At 49.8% G+C, this 21,597-nt stretch overlaps 1 protein-coding gene across 1 annotated transcript; it reads right to left on the bottom strand.

Annotated features, from left to right (window-relative positions):
- Nucleotides 1-13: 13 nt before the first annotated feature.
- Nucleotides 14-21,215, bottom strand: mvb12a (multivesicular body subunit 12A). The gene is made up of 10 exons (XM_042318905.1): nucleotides 21,069-21,215; nucleotides 20,222-20,320; nucleotides 18,183-18,266; nucleotides 17,786-17,885; nucleotides 15,940-16,069; nucleotides 15,384-15,524; nucleotides 5,140-5,252; nucleotides 2,821-2,879; nucleotides 2,413-2,472; nucleotides 14-548 (listed from the first exon to the last, which is right to left on the bottom strand). Exons 2-10 carry the CDS (start codon nucleotides 20,318-20,320, stop codon nucleotides 474-476), a joined length of 861 nt encoding a protein of 286 aa, XP_042174839.1. The 5' UTR covers nucleotides 21,069-21,215; the 3' UTR covers nucleotides 14-473.
- Between the last annotated feature and the right edge of the window lie 382 nt (nucleotides 21,216-21,597).

Genomic DNA, 21,597 nt, shown 5'->3' with positions numbered 1-21,597 from the left:
GAAGAGTCATCCTAACATATATAACTGGCCCTAACATATATAACTGGCCCCATATACGGGGGAAGAGTCATCCCTAACATATATAACTGGCCCCATATACGGGGGAAGAGTCATCCCTAACATATATAACTGGCCCCATATACAGGGAGTGAGAATGAAATGTGCAAGAGTTTAGAACACGGAATAAGAATGTGGGTACAACAATGGAACTCTGGAGTGTAGAATGTGGGTACAACAAAGGAACTCTGGAATGTAGAATGTGGGTACAACAAAGGAACTCTGGAATGTAGAATGTGGGTACAACAAAGGAACTCTGGAATGTAGAATGACTCTTCTGTTCTAGTCAGTCATCTTCTAGGCACTTGGACATTGATTATCATTTCATGACCCAGGCACATATCACATTGACCTCCGTAGTGTTGTGGGTCGAGCAGGCCGACGTTGTTGAGGTCGGAGATGAAAGGTCATTGAGCTTAAGAGGTGCTTCCTGTGGTGAGAGGTGTGGTTCTCTTGGCTGCGTTTTCCTCCACGGTGAAAGTGTAGTTGTACTGTAAACACACAACATGGTTAACACACTACAACAGAACCCACAGTAACAAAATCAACCCCACAACATGGTCAACACTATGACGGACCCCATAGTACCACAATCAATACCACAACATGGTCAACACACTACAACGGACCCCACAGTACCACAATCAATACCACAACATGGTCAACACACAACATGGACCCCACAGTAACACAATCAGTACCACAACATGGTCAACACACTACTACGACGGACCCCACAGTACCACAATCAATACCACAACATGGTCAACACACTACGACGGACCCCACAGTACCACAACATGGTCAACACACTACAACGGACCCTACAGTACCACAATCAAACCCACAACATGGTCAACACACTACAACGGACCCCACAGTACCACAACATGGTCAACACACTACAACGGACCCCACAGTACCACAACATGGTCAACACACTACAACAGACCCCACAGTACCACAACATGGTTAACACACTACAACAGACCCCACAGTACCACAACATGGTCAACACACTACGACGGACCCCACAGTACCACAACATGGTCAACACACTACGACGGACCCCACAGTACCACAACGTTGTCAACACACTATGACAGACCCCACAGTACCACAACATGGTCAACACACTACAACGGACCCCACAGTACCACAACATGGTTAACACACTACAACAGACCCCACAGTACCACAACATGGTCAACACACTACAACGGACCCCACAGTAACACAATCAATACCACAACGGACCCCACAGTACCACAACATGGTCAACACACTACAACAGACCCCACAGTACCACAACATGGTCAACACACTACAACAGACCCCACAGTAACACAATCAATACCACAACATGGTCAACACACTACAACGGACCCCACAGTACCATAATACCACAACATGGTCAACACACTACAACGGACCCCACAGTACCACAACATGGTCAACACACTACAACAGACCCCACAGTAACACAATCAATACCACAACATGGTCAACACACTACAACGGACCCCACAGTACCACAATCAATACCACAACATGGTTAACACACTACAACAGACCCCACAGTACCACAATCAATACCACAACATGGTCAACACACTACAACGGACCCCACAGTACCACAACATGGTCAACACACTACAACGGACCCCACAGTACCACAATCAATACCACAACATGGTCAACACACTACAACGGACCCCACAGTACCACAACATGGTCAACACACTACAACAGACCCCACAGTACCACAATCAATACCACAACATGGTCAACACACTACAACAGACCCCACAGTACCACAACATGGTCAACACACTACAACAGACCCCACAGTACCACAATCAATACCACAACATGGTCAACACACTACAACAGACCCCACAGTACCACAACATGGTCAACACACTACGACGGACCCCACAGTACCACAACATGGTCAACACACTACGACGGACCCCACAGTACCACAATCAAACCCACAACATGGTCAACACACTACGACGGACCCCACAGTAACACCAACAATACCACAACATGGTCAAAACACTACAACAGACCCCACAGTAACACAAAAATACCATGCCCACTGGGGTGGCAAGGTAGCCAAGTGGTTAGAGCGTTGGACTAGTAACCGAAAGGTTGCAAGATTGAATCCCCGAGCCGACAAGGTACACATCTGTCATTCTGCCTCTGAACAAGGCAGTTAACCCACTGTTCCTAGGCCAGTTAACCCACTGTTCCTAGGCCAGTTAACCCACTGTTCCTAGGCCGTCATTGAAAATAAGAATTTGTTCTTAACTGACTTGCCTAGTAAAATAAATAAATAAACACACACACCTCATTTTCAATGTCCTGGACAGACTTGATGCGAATGTTGTTCAGAGTGTTTGTTGGAGTCTAGGAGGAGAGAGAGACAGTTTAGACTAATGGAGGAAAGAGAGACAGTTTAGACTCATGGAGGAAAGAGAGACAGTTTAGACTCATGGTATTTCAGAGTGTTTGTTGGTCTAGGAGGAAAGAGACAGTTTAGACTCATGGTATTTCAGAGTGTTTGTTGGGGTCTAGGAGGAAAGAGAGACAGTTTAGACTCATGGTATTTCAGAGTGTTTGTTGGGGTCTACAGGTCTCGTGGTATTTCAGAGTGTTTGTTGGGGTCTACAGGTCTCGTGGTATTTCACCACTGGAAGTAAAAGTAGTCCATGTCACTTTACCAGTAAAACGATGGCGGTTGGTATTTCAACTTACCATGCCGTTCGTTTGGGTCTTGAACTTGGGGTGTAGAGTGAAGGGAACACCATCTATGGCTGGAGAGGGAGGGAGAGAAGAGAGATGGAGGGGAAAGAGAGGGAGGGTAGAAAGAGTGAGAGAGAGGGATGGTGGGAGGAGAGGGAGGGTGAAGAGGTATTTGGTATTTTGGTAGGATCCCCATTAGCTGTTGTAAAATCAGCAGCTACACTTCCTGGAGTCCACACAACATGAAACATTACATTATACACTTCCTGGGGTCCACACAACATGGAACAATACATAATACACTTCCTGGGGACCACACAACATGGAACAATACACTTCCTGGGGTCCACACAACATGGAACATTACATTATACACTTCCTGGGGTCCACACAACATGGAACATTACATTATACACTTCCTGGGGTCCACACAACATGGAACATTACATTATACACTTCCTGGGGTCCACACAACATGGAACAATACATAATACACTTCCTGGGGACCACACAACATGGAACATTACATTATACACTTCCTGGGGTCCACACAACATGGAACATTACATTATACACTTCCTGGGGACCACACAACATGGAACAATACATAATACACTTCCTGGGGTCCACACAACATGGAACATTACACTTCCTGGGGTCCACACAACATGAAACATTACACTTCCTGGGGACCACACATGAAACATTACACTTCCTGGGGACCACACATGAAACATTACACTTCCTGGGGTCCACACAACATGGAACATTACACTTCCTGGGGTCCACACAACATGGAACATTACACTTCCTGGGGTCCACACAACATGAAACATTACACTTCCTGGGGACCACACATGAAACATTACACTTCCTGGGGACCACACATGAAACATTACACTTCCTGGGGTCCACACAACATGAAACATTACACTTCCTGGGGACCACACATGAAACATTACACTTCCTGGGGACCACACATGAAACATTACACTTCCTGGGGTCCACACAACATGGAACATTACATTATACACTTCCTGGGGTCCACACATGAAACATTACATAGAGAGAGGGAGGAGAGGAAGGTAGGTAGAGAGAGGGAGGTAGGTAGAGAGAGGGAGGTAGGTAGAGAGAGGGAGGTAGGTAGAGAGAGGGAGGTAGGTAGAGAGAGGGAGGTAGGATAGAGAGAGGAAGGAGGAGGTAGGATAGAGGTAGGTAGGTAGGTAGAGAGAGAGGTAGGTAGAGAGAGGGGTAGGAAGAGAGAGGAAGGTAGGTAGAGAGAGGTAAGGTAGGATAGAGAGAGGAAGGTAGGATAGAGAGAGGAAGGTAGGATAGAGAGAGAGAGGTAGAGAGAGGGAGGTAGGTAGAGAGGTAGGGAGGTAGGTAGAGAGAGGGAGGAGAGGAAGGTAGGTAGAGAGAGTAGGTAGGTAGAGAGAGGGAGGTAGGTAGAGAGAGGAAGGTAGGATAGAGAGAGGTAGGTAGGTAGAGAGAGGGAGGTAGGTAGAGAGGGAGGAAGGTAGAGAGAGTAGAGGTAGAGAGAAAGGTAGGTAGAGAGAGGAAGGTAGGATAGAGAGAGGAAGGTAGGATAGAGAGAGTAGAGGTAGAGAGAGGGAGGAAGGTAGGTAGAGAGAGTAGAGGTAGAGAGAGGAAGGTAGATAGAGAGAGGAAGGTAGATAGAGAGAGGAAGGTAGGATAGAGAGAGGAAGGTAGGATAGAGAGAGTAGAGGTAGAGAGAGGGAGGTAGGTAGGTAGAGAGAGGGAGGTAGGTAGAGAGGGAGGAAGGTAGAGAGAGTAGAGGTAGAGAGAGGAAGGTAGGTAGAGAGAGGAAGGTAGGATAGAGAGAGGAAGGTAGGATAGAGAGAGTAGAGGTAGAGAGAGGGAGGAAGGTAGGTAGAGAGAGTAGAGGTAGAGAGAGGAAGGTAGATAGAGGTAGAGAGAGGGAAGATAGGATAGAGAGAGGGAGGAAGGTAGAGAGAGGAAGGTAGGTAGAGGGAGGATAGGTAGAGGGATGGAGGATAGGTAGAGAGATGGAGGATAGGTAGAGAGATGGAGGATAGGTAGAGAGGAAGGTAGGTAGAGAGAGGTAGAGAGAGGGAGGATAGCATAGAGAGAGGAAGGTAGGATAGAGAGAGTACAGGTAGAGAGAGGAAGGTAGGTAGAGAGAGAGGAAGGTAGGTAGAGAGAGAGGAAGGTAGGTAGAGAGAGTAGAGGTAGAGAGAGGAAGGTAGGCTAGAAAGAGGGAGGATAGGTAGAGAGAGTCAGTACATCAGTCTTTATAACATGTACAGCAGCTGTCTCTTTTCAATAAGTGTTTTCTGAATTTTGGTCAACCTGAGATGCCGTAGATGTTGCTGCTGTCAACCACTTTGTCCACAGCGTCGTTCAATTGGAGGTTGCTGCGGCGATGGCTGAGCTTCCTGCCAGGGGGCATGGGTGGAGCATTGCTATGGAGACAGGGAGACCCAAGTCAGTCTGTGGAACTCTGAGTAGAGGTTTACCATCACTCTCACCTGGCTCTGAGATCCACCTGGCCACAGAGAGAGGGTTACCATCACTCTCACCTGGCCACAGAGAGAGGGTTACCATCACTCTCACCTGGCCACAGAGAGCGAGGGTTACCATCACTCTCACCTGGCCACAGAGAGAGAGGGTTACCATCACTCTCACCTGGCCACAGAGAGCGAGGGTTACCATCACTCTCACCTGGCCACAGAGAGAGAGGGTTACCATCACTCTCACCTGGCCACAGAGAATCAAATCAAATCAAATTTTATTTGTCACATACACATGGTTAGCAGATGTTAATGCGAGTGCAGCGAAATGCTTGTGCTTCTAGTTCCGACAATGCAGTAATAACCAACAAGTAATCTAGCTAACAATTCCAAAACTACTACCTTATAGACACAAGTGTAAGGGGATAAAGAATATGTACATAAAGATATGAATGAGTGATGGTACAGAGCGGCATAGGCAAGATACAGTAGATGGTATTGAGTACAGTATATACATATGAGATGAGTATGTAAACAAAGTGGCATAGTTAAAGTGGCTAGTGATACATGTATTACATAAAGATGCAGTAGATGATAGAGTACAGTATATACGTATACATATGAGATGAATAATGTAGGGTATGTAAACATTATATTAGGTAGCATTGTTTAAAGTGGCTAGTGATATATTTTACATCATTTCCCATCAATTCCCATTATTAAAGTGGCTGGAGTTGAGTCAGTGTGTTGGCAGCAGCCACTCAATGTTAGTGGTGGCTGTTTAACAGTCTGATGGCCTTGAGATCGAAGCTGTTTTTCAGTCTCTCGGTCCCAGCTTTGATGCACCTGTACTGACCTCGCCTTCTGGATGATAGCGGGGTGAACAGGCAGTGGCTTGGGTGGTTGTTGTCCTTGATGATTTTTATGGCCTTCCTGTGACATCGGGTGGTAAAGGTGTCCTGGAGGGCAGGTAGTTTGCCCCCGGTGATGCGTTGTGCAGACCGCACTACCCTCTGGAGAGCCTTACGGTTGTGGGCAGAGCAGTTGCCGTACCAGGCGGTGATACAGCCCGCCAGGATGCTCTCGATTGTGCATCTGTAGAAGTTTGTGAGTGCTTTTGGTGACAAGCCAAATTTCTTCAGCCTCCTGAGGTTGAAGAGGCGCTGCTGCGCCTTCTTCACGATGCTGTCTGTGTGGGTGGACCAATTCAGTTTGTCTGTGATGTGTACGCCGAGGAACTTAAAACTTACTACCCTCTCCACTACTGTTCCATCAATGTGGATAGAGGGGTGTTCCCTCTGCTGTTTCCTGAAGACCACAATCATCTCCTTAGTTTTGTTGACGTTGAGTGTGAGGTTATTTTCCTGACACCACACTCCGAGGGCCCTCACCTCCTCCCTGTAGGCCGTCTCGTCGTTGTTGGTAATCAAGCCTACAACTGTTGTGTCGTCCGCAAACTTGATGATTGAGTTGGAGGCGTGCGTGGCCATGCAGTCGTGGGTGAACAGGGAGTACAGGAGAGGGCTCAGAACGCACCCTTGTGGGGCCCCAGTGTTGAGGATCAGCGGGGTGGAAATGTTGTTGCCTACCCTCACCACCTGGGGGCGGCCCGTCAGGAAGTCCAGTACCCAGTTGCACAGGGCGGGGTCGAGACCCAGGGTCTCGAGCTTGATGACGAGCTTGGAGGGCACTATGGTGTTGAATGCCGAGCTGTAGTCGATGAACAGCATTCTCACATAGGTATTCCTCTTGTCCAGATGGGTTAGGGCAGTGTGCAGTGTGGTTGAGATTGCATCGTCTGTGGACCTATTTGGGCGGTAAGCAAATTGGAGTGGGTCTAGGGTGTCAGGTAGGGTGGAGGTGATATGGTCCTTGACTAGTCTCTCAAAGCACTTCATGATGACTGAAGTGAGTGCTACGGGGCGGTAGTCGTTTAGCTCAGTTACCTTAGCTTTCTTGGGAACAGGAACAATGGTGGCCCTCTTGAAGCATGTGGGAACAACAGACTGGGATAGGGATTGATTGAATATGTCCGTAAACACACCAGCCAGCTGGTCTGCGCATGCTATGAGGGCGCGGCTGGGGATGCCGCCTGGGCCTGCAGCCTTGCGAGGGTTAACACGTTTAAATGTTTTCCTCACGTCGGCTGCAGTGAAGGAGAGTCCGCATGTTTTAGTTGCGGGCCGTGTCAGTGGCACTGTATTGTCCTCAAAGCGGGCAAAAAAGTTATTTAGTCTGCCTGGGAGCAAGACATCCTGGTCCGTGACTGGGCTGGTTTTCTTTTTGTAATCCGTGATTGACTGTAGACCCTGCCACATACCTCTTGTGTCTGAGCCGTTGAATTGAGATTCTACTTTGTCTCTATACTGACGCTTAGCTTGTTTGATTGCCTTGCGGAGGGAATAGTTACACTGTTTGTATTCGGTCATGTTTCCGGTCACCTTGCCCGGATTAAAAGCAGTGGTTCGGGCTTTCAGTTTCACGCGAATGCTGCCAGAGAGAGGGTTACCATCACTCTCACCTGGCCACAGAGAGAGGGTTACCATCACTCTCACCTGGCCACAGAGAGAGGGTTACCATCACTCTCACCTGGCCACAGAGAGAGGGTTACCATCACTCACCTCCCTGGCCACAGAGAGAGAGGGTTACCATCACTCTCACCTGGCCACAGAGAGAGAGGGTTACCATCACTCTCACCTGGCCACAGAGAGAGAGGGTTACCATCACTCTCACCTGGCCACAGAGAGAGAGGGTTACCATCACTCTCACCTGGCCAAAGAGAGAGAGGGTTACCATCACTCTCACCTGGCCAAAGAGAGAGAGGGTTACCATCACTCTCACCTGGCCACAGAGAGAGAGGGTTACCATCACTCTCACCTGGCCACAGAGAGAGGGTTACCATCACTCTCACCTGGCCACAGAGAGAGAGGGTTACCATCAGTCTCACCTGGCCACAGAGAGAGAGGGTTACCATCACTCTCACCTGGCCACAGAGAGAGGGTTACCATCACTCTCACCTGGCCACAGAGAGAGAGGGTTACCATCACTCCCACCTGGCCACAGAGAGAGGGTTACCATCACTCTCACCTGGCCACAGAGAGAGGGTTACCATCACTCTCACCTGGCCACAGAGAGAGGGTTACCATCACTCTCACCTGGCCACAGAGAGAGGGTTACCATCACTCTCACCTGGCCACAGAGAGAGGGGTTACCATCACTCTCACCTGGCCACAGAGAGAGGGTTACCATCACTCTCACCTGGCCACAGAGAGAGGGTTACCATCACTCACCTGGCACCTGGCCACAGAGAGAGAGGGTTACCATCACTCTCACCTGGCCACAGAGAGAGACCATCACTCTCACCTGGGGGGTTACCATCACTCTCACCTGGCCACAGAGAGAGAGGGTTACCATCACTCTCACCTGGCCACAGAGAGAGAGGGTTACCATCACTCTCACCTGGCCACAGAGAGAGAGGGTTACCACCATGGCCACCATCACTCTCACCTGGCCACAGAGAGAGAGGGTTACCATCACTCTCACCTGGCCACAGAGAGAGAGGGTTACCATCACTCTCACCTGGCCAGAGAGAGAGGGTTACCATCACTCTCACCTGGCCACAGAGAGAGAGGGTTACCATCACTCTCACCTGGCCACAGAGAGAGAGGGTTACCATCACTCTCACCTGGCCACAGAGAGAGAGGGTTACCATCACTCTCACCTGGCCACAGAGAGAGAGGGTTACCATCACTCTCACCTGGCCACAGAGAGAGGGGTTACCATCACTCTCACCTGGCCACAGAGAGAGAGGGTTACCATCACTCTCACCTGGCCACAGAGAGAGAGGGTTACCATCACTCTCACCTGGCCACAGAGAGAGAGGGTTACCATCACTCTCACCTGGCCACAGAGAGAGGGGTTACCATCACTCTCACCTGGCCACAGAGAGAGGGGTTACCATCACTCTCACCTGGCCACAGAGAGAGGGTTACCATCACTCTCACCTGGCCACAGAGAGAGAGGGTTACCATCACTCTCACCTGGCCACAGAGAGAGGGTTACCATCACTCTCACCTGGCCACAGAGAGACCATCACTCACCTGGCCACAGAGAGAGGGTTACCATCACTCTCACCTGGCCACAGAGAGAGGGTTACCATCACTCTCACCTGGCCACAGAGAGAGGGTTACCATCACTCTCACCTGGCCACAGAGAGAGGGTTACCATCACTCTCACCTGGCCACAGAGAGAGGGTTACCATCACTCTCACCTGGCCACAGAGAGAGGGTTACCATCACTCTCACCTGGCCACAGAGAGATCACTCTCACCTGGCCACAGAGAGAGGGTTACCATCACTCTCACCTGGCCACAGAGAGAGGGTTACCATCACTCTCACCTGGCCACAGAGAGAGGGTTACCATCACTCTCACCTGGCCACAGAGAGAGGGTTACCATCACTCTCACCTGGCCACAGAGAGAGGGTTACCATCACTCTCACCTGGCCACAGAGAGAGGGTTACCATCACTCTCACCTGGCCACAGAGAGAGAGGGTTACCATCACTCTCACCTGGCCACAGAGAGAGGGTTACCATCACTCTCACCTGGCCACAGAGAGAGAGGTTACCATCACTCTCACCTGGCCACAGAGAGAGGGTTACCATCACTCTCACCTGGCCACAGAGAGGGGTTACCATCACTCTCACCTGGCCACAGAGAGAGAGGGTCACTCTCACCTGGCCACAGAGAGAGGGTTACCATCACTCTCACCTGGCCACAGAGAGAGGGTTACCATCACTCTCACCTGGCCACAGAGAGAGGGTTACCATCACTCTCACCTGGCCACAGAGAGAGAGGGTTACCATCACTCTCACCTGGCCACAGAGAGAGGGTTACCATCACTCTCACCTGGCCACAGAGAGAGGGTTACCATCACTCTCACCTGGCCACAGAGAGAGGGGTTACCATCACTCTCACCTGGCCACAGAGAGAGAGGGTTACCATCACAGAGAGAGGGTTACCATCACCTGGCCACAGAGAGAGGGTTACCATCACTCTCACCTGGCCACAGAGAGAGAGGGTTACCATCACTCTCACCTGGCCACAGAGAGAGAGGGTTACCATCACTCTCACCTGGCCACAGAGAGAGAGGGTTACCATCACTCTCACCTGGCCACAGAGAGAGGGTTACCATCACTCTCACCTGGCCACAGAGAGAGGGGTTACCATCACTCTCACCTGGCCACAGAGAGAGGGTTACCATCACTCTCACCTGGCCACAGAGAGAGGGGTTACCATCACTCTCACCTGGCCACAGAGAGAGGGTTACCATCACTCTCACCTGGCCACAGAGAGAGAGGGTTACCATCACTCTCACCTGGCCACAGAGACCATCACTCTCACCTGGCCACAGAGAGAGGGTTACCATCACTCACCTGGCCACAGAGAGAGGGGTTACCATCACTCTCACCTGGCCACAGAGAGAGAGGGTTACCATCACTCTCACCTGGCCACAGAGAGAGAGGGTTACCATCACTCTCACCTGGCCACAGAGAGAGAGGGTTACCATCACTCTCACCTGGCCACAGAGAGAGGGGTTACCATCACTCACCTGGCCACCTGGCCACAGAGAGAGAGGGTTACCATCACTCTCACCTGGCCACAGAGAGAGGGTTACCATCACTCTCACCTGGCCACAGAGAGAGAGGGTTACCATCACTCTCACCTGGCCACAGAGAGAGGGTTACCATCACTCTCACCTGGCCACAGAGAGGCCAGAGGGGGTTACCATCACTCTCACCTGGCCACAGAGAGAGGGGTTACCATCACTCTCACCTGGCCACAGAGAGAGAGGGTTACCATCACTCTCACCTGGCCACAGAGACAGAGAGGGGTTACCATCACTCTCACCTGGCCACAGAGAGAGGGGTTACCATCACTCTCACCTGGCCACAGAGAGAGGGTTACCATCACTCTCACCTGGCCACAGAGAGAGGGTTACCATCACTCTCACCTGGCCACAGAGAGAGAGGGTTACCATCACTCTCACCTGGCCACAGAGAGAGGGGTTACCATCACTCTCACCTGGCCACAGAGAGAGGGTTACCATCACTCTCACCTGGCCACAGAGAGAGGGTTACCATCACTCTCACCTGGCCACAGAGAGAGAGGGTTACCATCACTCTCACCTGGCCACAGAGGCCACAGAGAGGGTTACCATCACTCTCACCTGGCCACAGAGACCATCACTCTCACCTGGCCACAGAGGGGGTTACCATCACTCTCACCTGGCCACAGAGAGAGGGTTACCATCACCACCTGGCCACAGAGAGAGGGGTTACCATCACCTGGCCACAGAGAGAGGGTTACCATCACTCTCACCTGGCCACAGAGAGAGGGTTACCATCACTCTCACCTGGCCACAGAGAGAGGGTTACCATCACTCTCACCTGGCCACAGAGAGAGGGTTACCATCACTCTCACCTGGCCACAGAGAGAGGGTTACCATCACTCTCACCTGGCCACAGAGAGAGGGTTACCATCACTCTCACCTGGCCACAGAGAGAGGGTTACCATCACTCTCACCTGGCCACAGAGAGAGAGTTACCATCACTCTCACCTGGCCACAGAGAGAGGGTTACCATCACTCTCACCTGGCCACAGAGAGAGGGTTACCATCACTCTCACCTGGCCACAGAGAGAGGGTTACCATCACTCTCACCTGGCCACAGAGAGAGGGTTACCATCACTCTCACCTGGCCACAGAGAGAGGGTTACCATCACTCTCACCTGGCCACAGAGAGAGGGTTACCATCACTCTCACCTGGCCACAGAGAGAGGGTTACCATCACTCTCACCTGGCCACAGAGAGAGGGTTACCATCACTCTCACCTGGCCACAGAGAGACCATCACTCTCACCTGGCCACAGAGAGGGGTTACCATCACAGAGAGGGGTCTCACCTGGCCACAGAGAGACCATCACTCTCACCTGGCCACAGAGGTTACCATCACTCTCACCTGGCCACAGAGAGAGGGTTACCATCACTCTCACCTGGCCACAGAGAGAGGGTTACCATCACTCTCACCTGGCCACAGAGAGAGGGTTACCATCACTCTCACCTGGCCACAGAGAGAGGGTTACCATCACTCTCACCTGGCCACAGAGAGAGGGTTACCATCACTCTCACCTGGCCACAGAGAGAGGGTTACCATCACTCTCACCTGGCCACAGAGAGAGGGTTACCATCACTCTCACCTGGCCACAGAGAGAGGGTTACCATCACTCTCACCTGGCCACAGAGAGAGGGTTACCATCACTCACCTGGCCTGGCCACAGAGACAGAGAGGGTTACCATCACTCTCACCTGGCCACAGAGAGAGGGTTACCATCACTCTCACCTGGCCACAGAGAGAGGGTTACCATCACTCTCACCTGGCCACAGAGAGAGGGTTACCATCACTCTCACCTGGCCACAGAGAGAGGGTTACCATCACTCTCACCTGGCCACAGAGAGAGGGTTACCATCACTCTCACCTGGCCACAGAGAGAGGGTTACCATCACTCTCACCTGGCCACAGAGAGAGGGTTACCATCACTCTCACCTGGCCACAGAGAGAGGGTTACCATCACTCTCACCTGGCCACAGAGAGAGGGTTACCATTACCATCACTCTCACCTGGCCACAGAGCGAGGGTTACCATCACTCTCACCTGGCCACAGAGCGAGGGTTACCATCACTCTCACCTGGCCACAGAGAGAGGGTTACCATCACTCTCACCTGGCCACAGAGAGAGAGGGTTACCATCACTCTCAGCTGGCCACAGAGAGAGAGGGTTACCATCACTCTCAGCTGGCCACAGAGAGAGAGGGTTACCATCACTCTCACCTGGCCACAGAGAGAGAGGGTTTACCATCACTCTCACCTGGCCACAGAGAGAGAGGGTTTACCATCACTCTCACCTGGCCACAGAGAGAGAGGGTTACCATCACTCTCACCTGGCCACAGAGAGAGAGGGTTACCATCACTCTCACCTGGCCACAGAGAGAGGGTTACCATCACTCTCACCTGGCCACAGAGAGAGGGTTACCATTAGGGGTTATAGTCAGAGAGATGTCCTGTGTAGGTCCCACCTGGTTAATAGAAGTTAACCAGGCCAGTAGCCACACACCAAGATCTGAGTCTCTCACCTGAGAGCTACCTGGACAGCAGGTGTATAGTACCTGGGTCTGAGAGGTAACAGTCTCACCTAACCTAGTCTCACCTGGGTGGGAGGTATAAGATAACAGTCTCACCTAACCTAGTCTCACCTGGGTGGGAGGTGTAAGATAACAGTCTCACCTAACCTAGTCTCACCTGGGTGGGAGGTCTAAGGTAACAGTCTCACCTGGGTGGGAGGTCTAAGGTAGCAGTCTCACCTAACCTAGTCTCACCTGGGTGGGAGGTGTAAGATAACAGTCTCACCTAACCTAGTCTCACCTGGGTGGGAGGTCTAAGGTAACAGTCTCACCTGGGTGGGAGGTCTAAGGTAGCAGTCTCACCTAACCTAGTCTCACCTGGGTGGGGGTCTAAGGTAACAGTCTCACCTAACCTAGTCTCACCTGGGTGGGAGGTGTAAGGTAACAGTCTCACCTAACCTAGTCTCACCTGGGTGGGGGTCTAAGGTAACAGTCTCACCTAACCTAGTCTCACCTGGGTGGGGGGTCTAAGGTAACAGTCTCACCTGGGTGGGGGTCTAAGGTAACAGTCTCACCTAACCTAGTCTCACCTGGGTGGGGGTCTAAGGTAACAGTCTCACCTAACCTAGTCTCACCTGGGTGGGAGGTATAAGGTAACTGTCTCACCTAACCTAGTCTCACCTGGGTGGGGGGTCTAAGGTAACAGTCTCACCTGGGTGGGAGGTCTAAGGTAACAGTCTCACCTGGGTGGGGGGTCTAAGGTAACAGTCTCACCTAACCTAGTCTCACCTGGGTGGGGGGTCTAAGGTAACAGTCTCACCTAACCTAGTCTCACCTGGGTGGGAGGTATAAGGTAACTGTCTCACCTAACCTAGTCTCACCTGGGTGGGGGTCTAAGGTAACAGTCTCACCTGGGTGGGAGGTCTAAGGTAACAGTCTCACCTGGGTGGGAGGTCTAAGGTAACAGTCTCACCTGGGTGGGAGGTCTAAGGTAACAGCCTCACCTGGGTGGGAGGTCTAAGGTAACAGCCTCACCTGGGTGGGGGGTCTAAGGTAACAGTCTCACCTGGGTGGGAGGTCTAAGGTAACAGTCTCACCTGGGTGGGAGGTCTAAGGTAACAGTCTCACCTGGGTAGTAGTTACCTGGGTCTGAGGGGGTCGTTACCTGCATCAGAGGGGGTAGTTACCTGGGTCTGAGGGGTAGTTACCTGGGTCTGAGGGGGTAGTTATTGGGGTCTGAGGGGGTAGTTATTGGGGTCTGAGGGGTAGTTACCTGCATCAGAGGGGTAGTTACCTGGGTCTGAGGGGGTAGTTATTGGGGTCTGAGGGGTCGTTACCTGCATCAGAGGGGGTAGTTAACCTGCATCAGAGGGGTAGTTACCTGGGTCTGAGGGGGTCGTTACCTGCATCAGAGGGGGTAGTTAACCTGCATCAGAGGGGGTAGTTACCTGGGTCTGAGGGGGTAGTTACCTGCATCAGAGGGGTAGTTACCTGCATCAGAGGGGGTAGTTAACCTGCATCAGAGGGGTAGTTACCTGGGTCTGAGGGGGTAGTTACCTGGGTCTGAGGGGTAGTTACCTGGGTCTGAGGGGGTAGTTATTGGGGTCTGAGGGTGTAGTTACCTGCATCAGAGGGGTAGTTACCTGGGTCTGAGGGGGTCGTTACCTGGGTCTGAGGGGGTAGTTACCTGCATCAGAGGGGGTAGTTACCTGCATCAGAGGGGGTAGTTAACCTGCATCAGAGGGGTAGTTACCTGGGTCTGAGGGGGTAGTTACCTGGGTCTGAGGGGGTAGTTATTGGGGTCTGAGGGTGTAGTTACCTGCATCAGAGGGGGTAGTTACCTGGGTCTGAGGGGGTCGTTACCTGGGTCTGAGGGGGTCGTTACCTGGGTCTGAGGAGGTAGTTACCTGGGTCTGAGGGGTAGCGGAGGGGGATTCTGGTCCAGCGAGAGCTGACGGAGGTCAAGGCTGAGGCTGCGAGGCTTTGCCTGGGGTAGAGGGCTGGAGAAGGGCCCCTTCTTACACCACATCACATAGCCATGCATGTCCCTGAGACAGACAGGACAACGCACCAGTTAGGACAGAAACACCGACCCCTGATCTCCCAGACACACAAACCCCTGATCTCCCAGACACACCGACCCCTGATCTCCCAGACACACCGACCCCTGATCTCCCAGACACACCGACCCCTGGTCTCCCAGACACACCGACCCCTGGTCTCCCAGACACACACTGAGAGTAGCTCAATGGAGGATCTTCACTCAAATGTTGTTATTTTGTCCAGGACCAAGCTACATTAGTGGGATGTCTGTGTGTGTCTATCCGTGTCACTATCTGTGTGTGTGTGTGTGTGTGTCTGTGTGTGTGTGTGTCTGTGTGTGTATGTGTCTGTGTGTGTGTGTGTGTCTGTGTGTGTGTCTGTGTGTGTGTGTGTGTGTGTGTGTGTGTGTGTGTGTGTGACCCTAAGCAGGTGTAGTGCTGCAGCATCCTCCTAGTCTTAGCAGTCAGTTTGATGTCCAGTACAGCAGTCTCCACACCGCCCACTGGCACCATGCGGACACACACACGCTTCTTCTTAGACACGGAGGCCCCTGGACACACACACACACACATTTTGAATACTTTTTAAAAATCCAGTTCAAAATGGAGATTCAGAGGGCATATAGTTGAACGTCCCTATAGATGTCTGGTCTAAGCCATCCAGAACATAATCAGACATTCATCACATTGTATGAAACATGACAAACACCACCTGAACAACTACTGTCCTACTAAAAACAACCACTGTCCTACTAAAAACAACTACTGTCCTACTAAAAACAACTACTGTCCTACTAAAAACAACCACTGTCCTACTAAAAACAACTACTGTCCTACTAAAAACAACCACTGTCCTACTAAAAACAACCACTGTCCTACTAAAAACAACTACTGTCCTACTAAAAACAACCACTGTCCTACTAAAAACAACTACTGTCCTACTAAAAACAACTACTGTCCTACTAAAAACAACTACTGTCCTACTAAAAACAACTACAGTCCTACTAAAAACAACTACTGTCCTACTAAAAACAACCACTGTCCTACTAAAAACAACCACTGTCCTACTAAAAACAACTACAGTCCTACTAAAAACAACTACTGTCCTACTAAAAACAACTACTGTCCTACTAAAAACAACTACTGTCCTACTAAAAACAACTACAGTCCTACTAAAAACAACTACTGTCCTACTAAAAACAACTACTGTCCTACTAAAAACAACTACTGTCCTACTAAAAACAACCACTGTCCTACTAAAAACAACTACTGTCCTACTAAAAACAACTACTGTCCTACTAAAAACAGCTACTGTCCTACTAAAAACAACTACTGTCCTACTAAAAACAACTACTGTCCTACTAAAAACAACTACTGTCCTACTAAAAACAACTACTGTCCTACTAAAAACAACTAAAAACTGTGTCCTACTAAAAACAACCACTGTCCTACTAAAAACAACTACTGTCCTACTAAAAACAACTAATGTCCTACTAAAAACAGCTACTGTCCTACTAAAAACAACTACTGTCCTACTAAAAACAACTACTGTCCTACTAAAAACAACTACTGTCCTACTAAAAACAGCTACTGTCCTACTAAAAACAACTACTGTCCTACTAAAAACAACTACTGTCCTACTAAAAACAACTACTGTCCTACTAAAAACAACTACTGTCCTACTAAAAACAACTACTGTCCTACTAAAAACAACTACTGTCCTACTAAAAACAGCTACTGTCCTACTAAAAACAACCACTGTCCTACTAAAAACAACTACTGTCCTACTAAAAACAACTACTGTCCTACTAAAAACAACTACAGTCCTACTAAAAACAACTACTGTCCTACTAAAAACAACTACTGTCCTACTAAAAACAACTACTGTCCTACTAAAAACAACTACTGTCCTACTAAAAACAACTACTGTCCTACTAAAAACAACTACTGTCCTACTAAAAACAACTACTGTCCTACTAAAAACAACTACTGTCCTACTAAAAACAACTACTGTCCTACTAAAAACAACTACTGTCCTACTAAAAACAACTACTGTCCTACTAAAAACAACTACTGTCCTACTAAAAACAACTACTGTCCTACTAAAAACAACTTTTTAATAACTTGCAGTAGTCGCTTGTTAATAAATGAGTTATGAACATTTTCCAAGCATCTGTAAAGCATGTCTGTGTTCAGGTATTTAATAAGTATCTGTAAAGCATGTCTCTGTGTTTCTCCAGGTGTTGAGGCGGGCAGTAGGTACTCACTAGGCTCCAGGTGTTCAGGTATGTAACAGTACCCATGAGGAACAGTCTCCTTGTCTGAGATCACCTGGACATCTGATACTACCATACCACCTGACATGTCCTAGAGAGGGGGAAGATGTCATTTAGGCACGTGGCTGTCTGAGTCCACGTGTGTGTGTCTGTCTGAGTCTGTGTGTGTGTGTCTGTCTGAGTCCGTGTGTGTGTGTGTCTGTCTGAGTCCGTGTGTGTGTGTGTGTCTGTCTGAGTCCGTGTGTGTGTGTGTGTCTGTGTGTGTGTGTGTCTGTCTGAGTCTGTGTGTGTGTGTGTCTGTCTGAGTCCGTGTGTGTGTGTGTGTGTCTGTGTGTGTGTGTGTGTGTCTGTCTGAGTCTGTGTGTGTGTGTGTGTGTGTATAACACACCTTGCTGTAGCAGAGGTAGTAGCCAGCCTTCATGGCGAAGCTCCGTGTGAAGTTTGCAGCAGCTCCATCCTCAGTTATACTAATCTAGAAAGAGTGAGAGAGGGAAGAGGGAGAGAGAGAGGGGAGAGAGACAGAGAGAGGGGAGAGAGACGGGGAGAGGGGAGAGAGACGGGGAGAGGGAGAGAGAGAGGGGAGAGGGAGATAGAGAAAGAGAGAGGGGGGGAGGGGGAGAGAGAGACGGGGAGAGGGGAGAGAGAGGGGAGAGGGGAGAGGGAGAGAGAGAGGGGAGAGGGAGATAGAGAAAGAGAGGGGAGAGAGAGGGAGAGAGAGAGGGGAGAGAGACAGAGAGAGGGGAGAGAGACAGAGAGAGGGGAGAGAGACAGAGAGAGGGGAGAGAGACAGAGAGAGGGGAGAGACAGAGAGAGGGAGAGAGAGAGGGAGAGTTACTGTGTGTGTGTGTCTGAGAGACAGGGAGAGGGGAGAGAGACAGAGAGAGGGGAGAGAGACAGAGAGAGGGGAGAGGGAGATAGAGAAAGAGAGAGGGGGAGAGAGGGAGAGAAAGAGAGTGAGAGACAGAGACACACAGAGGGTGAGAGGGAGAGACAGAGGGAGAGACAGAGAGAGAGAGAGAAAGACGCTTCACACAATATTGAGAATTATTGACCTCTCCTCTATGAGCCATGCCTTTATGTAGTCTGACCTCTTACTGTCTCCTCGATGAGCCTTTATGTAGTCTGACCTCTTACTGTCTCCTCGATGAGCCTTTATGTAGTCTGACCTCTTACTGTCTCCTCTATGAGCCTTTATGTAGTCTGACCTCTTACTGGCTCCTCTATGAGCCTTTATGTAGTCTGACCTCTTACTGGCTCCTCGATGAGCCTTTATGTAGTCTGACCTCTTACTGTCTCCTTGATGAGCCTTTATGTAGTCTGACCTCTTACTGGCTCCTCGATGAGCCTTTATGTAGTCTGACCTCTTACTGGCTCCTCTATGAGCCTTTATGTAGTCTGACCTCTTACTGGCTCCTCTATGAGCCTTTATGTAGTCTGACCTCTTACTGGCTCCTCTATGAGCCTTTATGTAGTCTGACCTCTTACTGTCTCCTCTATGAGCCTTTATGTAGTCTGACCTCTTACTGGCTCCTCTATGAGCCTTTATGTAGTCTGACCTCTTACTGTCTCCTCTATGAGCCTTTATGTAGTCTGACCTCTTACTGGCTCCTCTATGAGCCTTTATGTAGTCTGACCTCTTACTGTCTCCTCTATGAGCCTTTATGTAGTCTGACCTCTTACTGTCTCCTCTATGAGCCTTTATGTAGTCTGACCTCTTACTGGCTCCTCTATGAGCCTTTATGTAGTCTGACCTCTTACTGTCTCCTCTATGAGCCAAGCCTTTATGTAGTCTGACCTCTTACTGGCTCCTCTATGAGCCTTTATGTAGTCTGACCTCTTACTGTCTCCTCTATGAGCCTTTATGTAGTCTGACCTCTTACTGTCTCCTCTATGAGCCTTTATGTAGTCTGACCTCTTACTGTCTCCTCTATGAGCCTTTATGTAGTCTGACCTCTTACTGTCTCCTCTATGAGCCTTTATGTAGTCTGACCTCTTACTGTCTCCTCTATGAGCCTTTATGTAGTCTGACCTCTTACTGTCTCCTCGATGAGCCTTTATGTAGTCTGACCTCTTACTGTCTCCTCTATGAGCCAAGCCTTTATGTAGTCTGACCTCTTACTGTCTCCTCTATGAGCCAAGCCTTTATGTAGTCTGACCTCTTACTGTCTCCTCTATGAGCCTTTATGTAGTCTGACCTCTTACTGTCTCCTCTATGAGCCTTTATGTAGTCTGACCTCTTACTGTCTCCTCTATGAGCCTTTATGTAGTCTGACCTCTTACTGTCTCCTCTATGAGCCTTTATGTAGTCTGACCTCTTACTGTCTCCTCTATGAGCCAAGCCTTTATGTAGTCTGACCTTAAATTATCTCAATCTATTTCCTACTTCTTCTGCCTGTATCCCTCCCTCCTCTCTGACTCCCTTCCTACCAGGTTGAAGTCTTTGGGACAGGTGCTGCTGTTGGAGGCCCAGGCCACTGCCGTCACCGGCCTGTTGTGGGCGCCACCACCGTGCTCCATCAGAGACATCTGGAGAAGAGGAGAGGGACGGGAAGGGAAGGGAAGGGATAGGGACGGGAAGGGAAGGGAAGGGAGAGGGACGGGAAGGGAAGGGAAGGGAGAGGGACGGGAAGGGAGAGGGAGGGACGGGAAGGGAGAGGAGAGGGACGGGAAGGGAGAGGAGAGGGACGGGAAGGGAAGGGAGAGGGACGGGAAGGGAAGGGAAGGGAAGGGACGGGAAGGGAGAGAAGAGAACAAAGGGGGACGAGAAAAGGGGAGGAAGATAAGGGGACTAGAACCGGGCAGAGGAGGTTATTATGACGGTTGTTCCTGAATAAATTATCTGAAGGATTGTCAACACTGCGACGCTCTCCATTTCTCCCAACAACCACTGCTCTATCAGACAGAACATTGTGGCGCAACTATCATATGATACAGCTGTGAAAATATACAATTATTTTGGCCAGATTTCCATGTTGATATTTGGCTTTGCTTTTTCATAACAAAGGAATGGTTGTTTTGACGGGTAACTGCCAACATCCAGTCAATAAATAAAACTAGCAAACAACTGTGAAACTAGCTAAAAACGGTGATTTGATCACTAAACCCCGGTATAAACGTTAGCTATAAAATGTCCCATTGTTAGGAAAATAGCGAGCAAGTTAGCTAACCTAGCTAGCTAACATTTGTTTGCCAGGTGAGTCAAACATATTTTTTCCTTCACGTTTCGGAGATTTCACTCCGTTTTCAAAAATCCTCGTTAAAACACGGTACTTACTCTGTTTTTCGTTTCAACCTTTATCACTTTACACCGTGGATGAAGTCAGGTAAACAACTTTTTAGAGGCGAGCAAGAACTTCTTAAGACTTTTCCTTGTCTCCTTTCCAGGAAATACAGGAGATTCTATGACTACAATTCCCATCAAGCACCGGGACATGCCAAATGATTACGCCAGCACTGCCGAAGAGGATGAGCTGGTGTTTCACCTCAGCGCCAGATGGCGCTACTGTCCTGAAATAATATTGTTGAACGCGTCCTTGCTATCTCCCTTTACTCGTTACTGTAATCTATGCAAAGAGTCTAAGTGCTTTGGGATTTAATTGTGTGATTTATGGTTTGTGTTTGGAGAAGGAGAGAGGGAGAGAGAGAGATTATATATTATCTACCTCACTTGCTTTGGCAATGTTAACACATGTTTCCCATGCCAATAAAGCCCTTGAATTGAATTGAATTGAATTGAGAGAGGAGGAAAGAGAATTGGACCCAACCAAATCATGACAACTAAAATATAATTACTTGACACATTG

The sequence above is a fragment of the Oncorhynchus tshawytscha genome, unplaced genomic scaffold (assembly GCF_018296145.1).
Source record: "Oncorhynchus tshawytscha isolate Ot180627B unplaced genomic scaffold, Otsh_v2.0 Un_contig_447_pilon_pilon, whole genome shotgun sequence".
NCBI lineage: Eukaryota > Metazoa > Chordata > Actinopteri > Salmoniformes > Salmonidae > Oncorhynchus > Oncorhynchus tshawytscha.
Note: the sequence above shows the minus strand (reverse complement) of the source record. Positions and strands in the feature narration are given on the sequence as shown.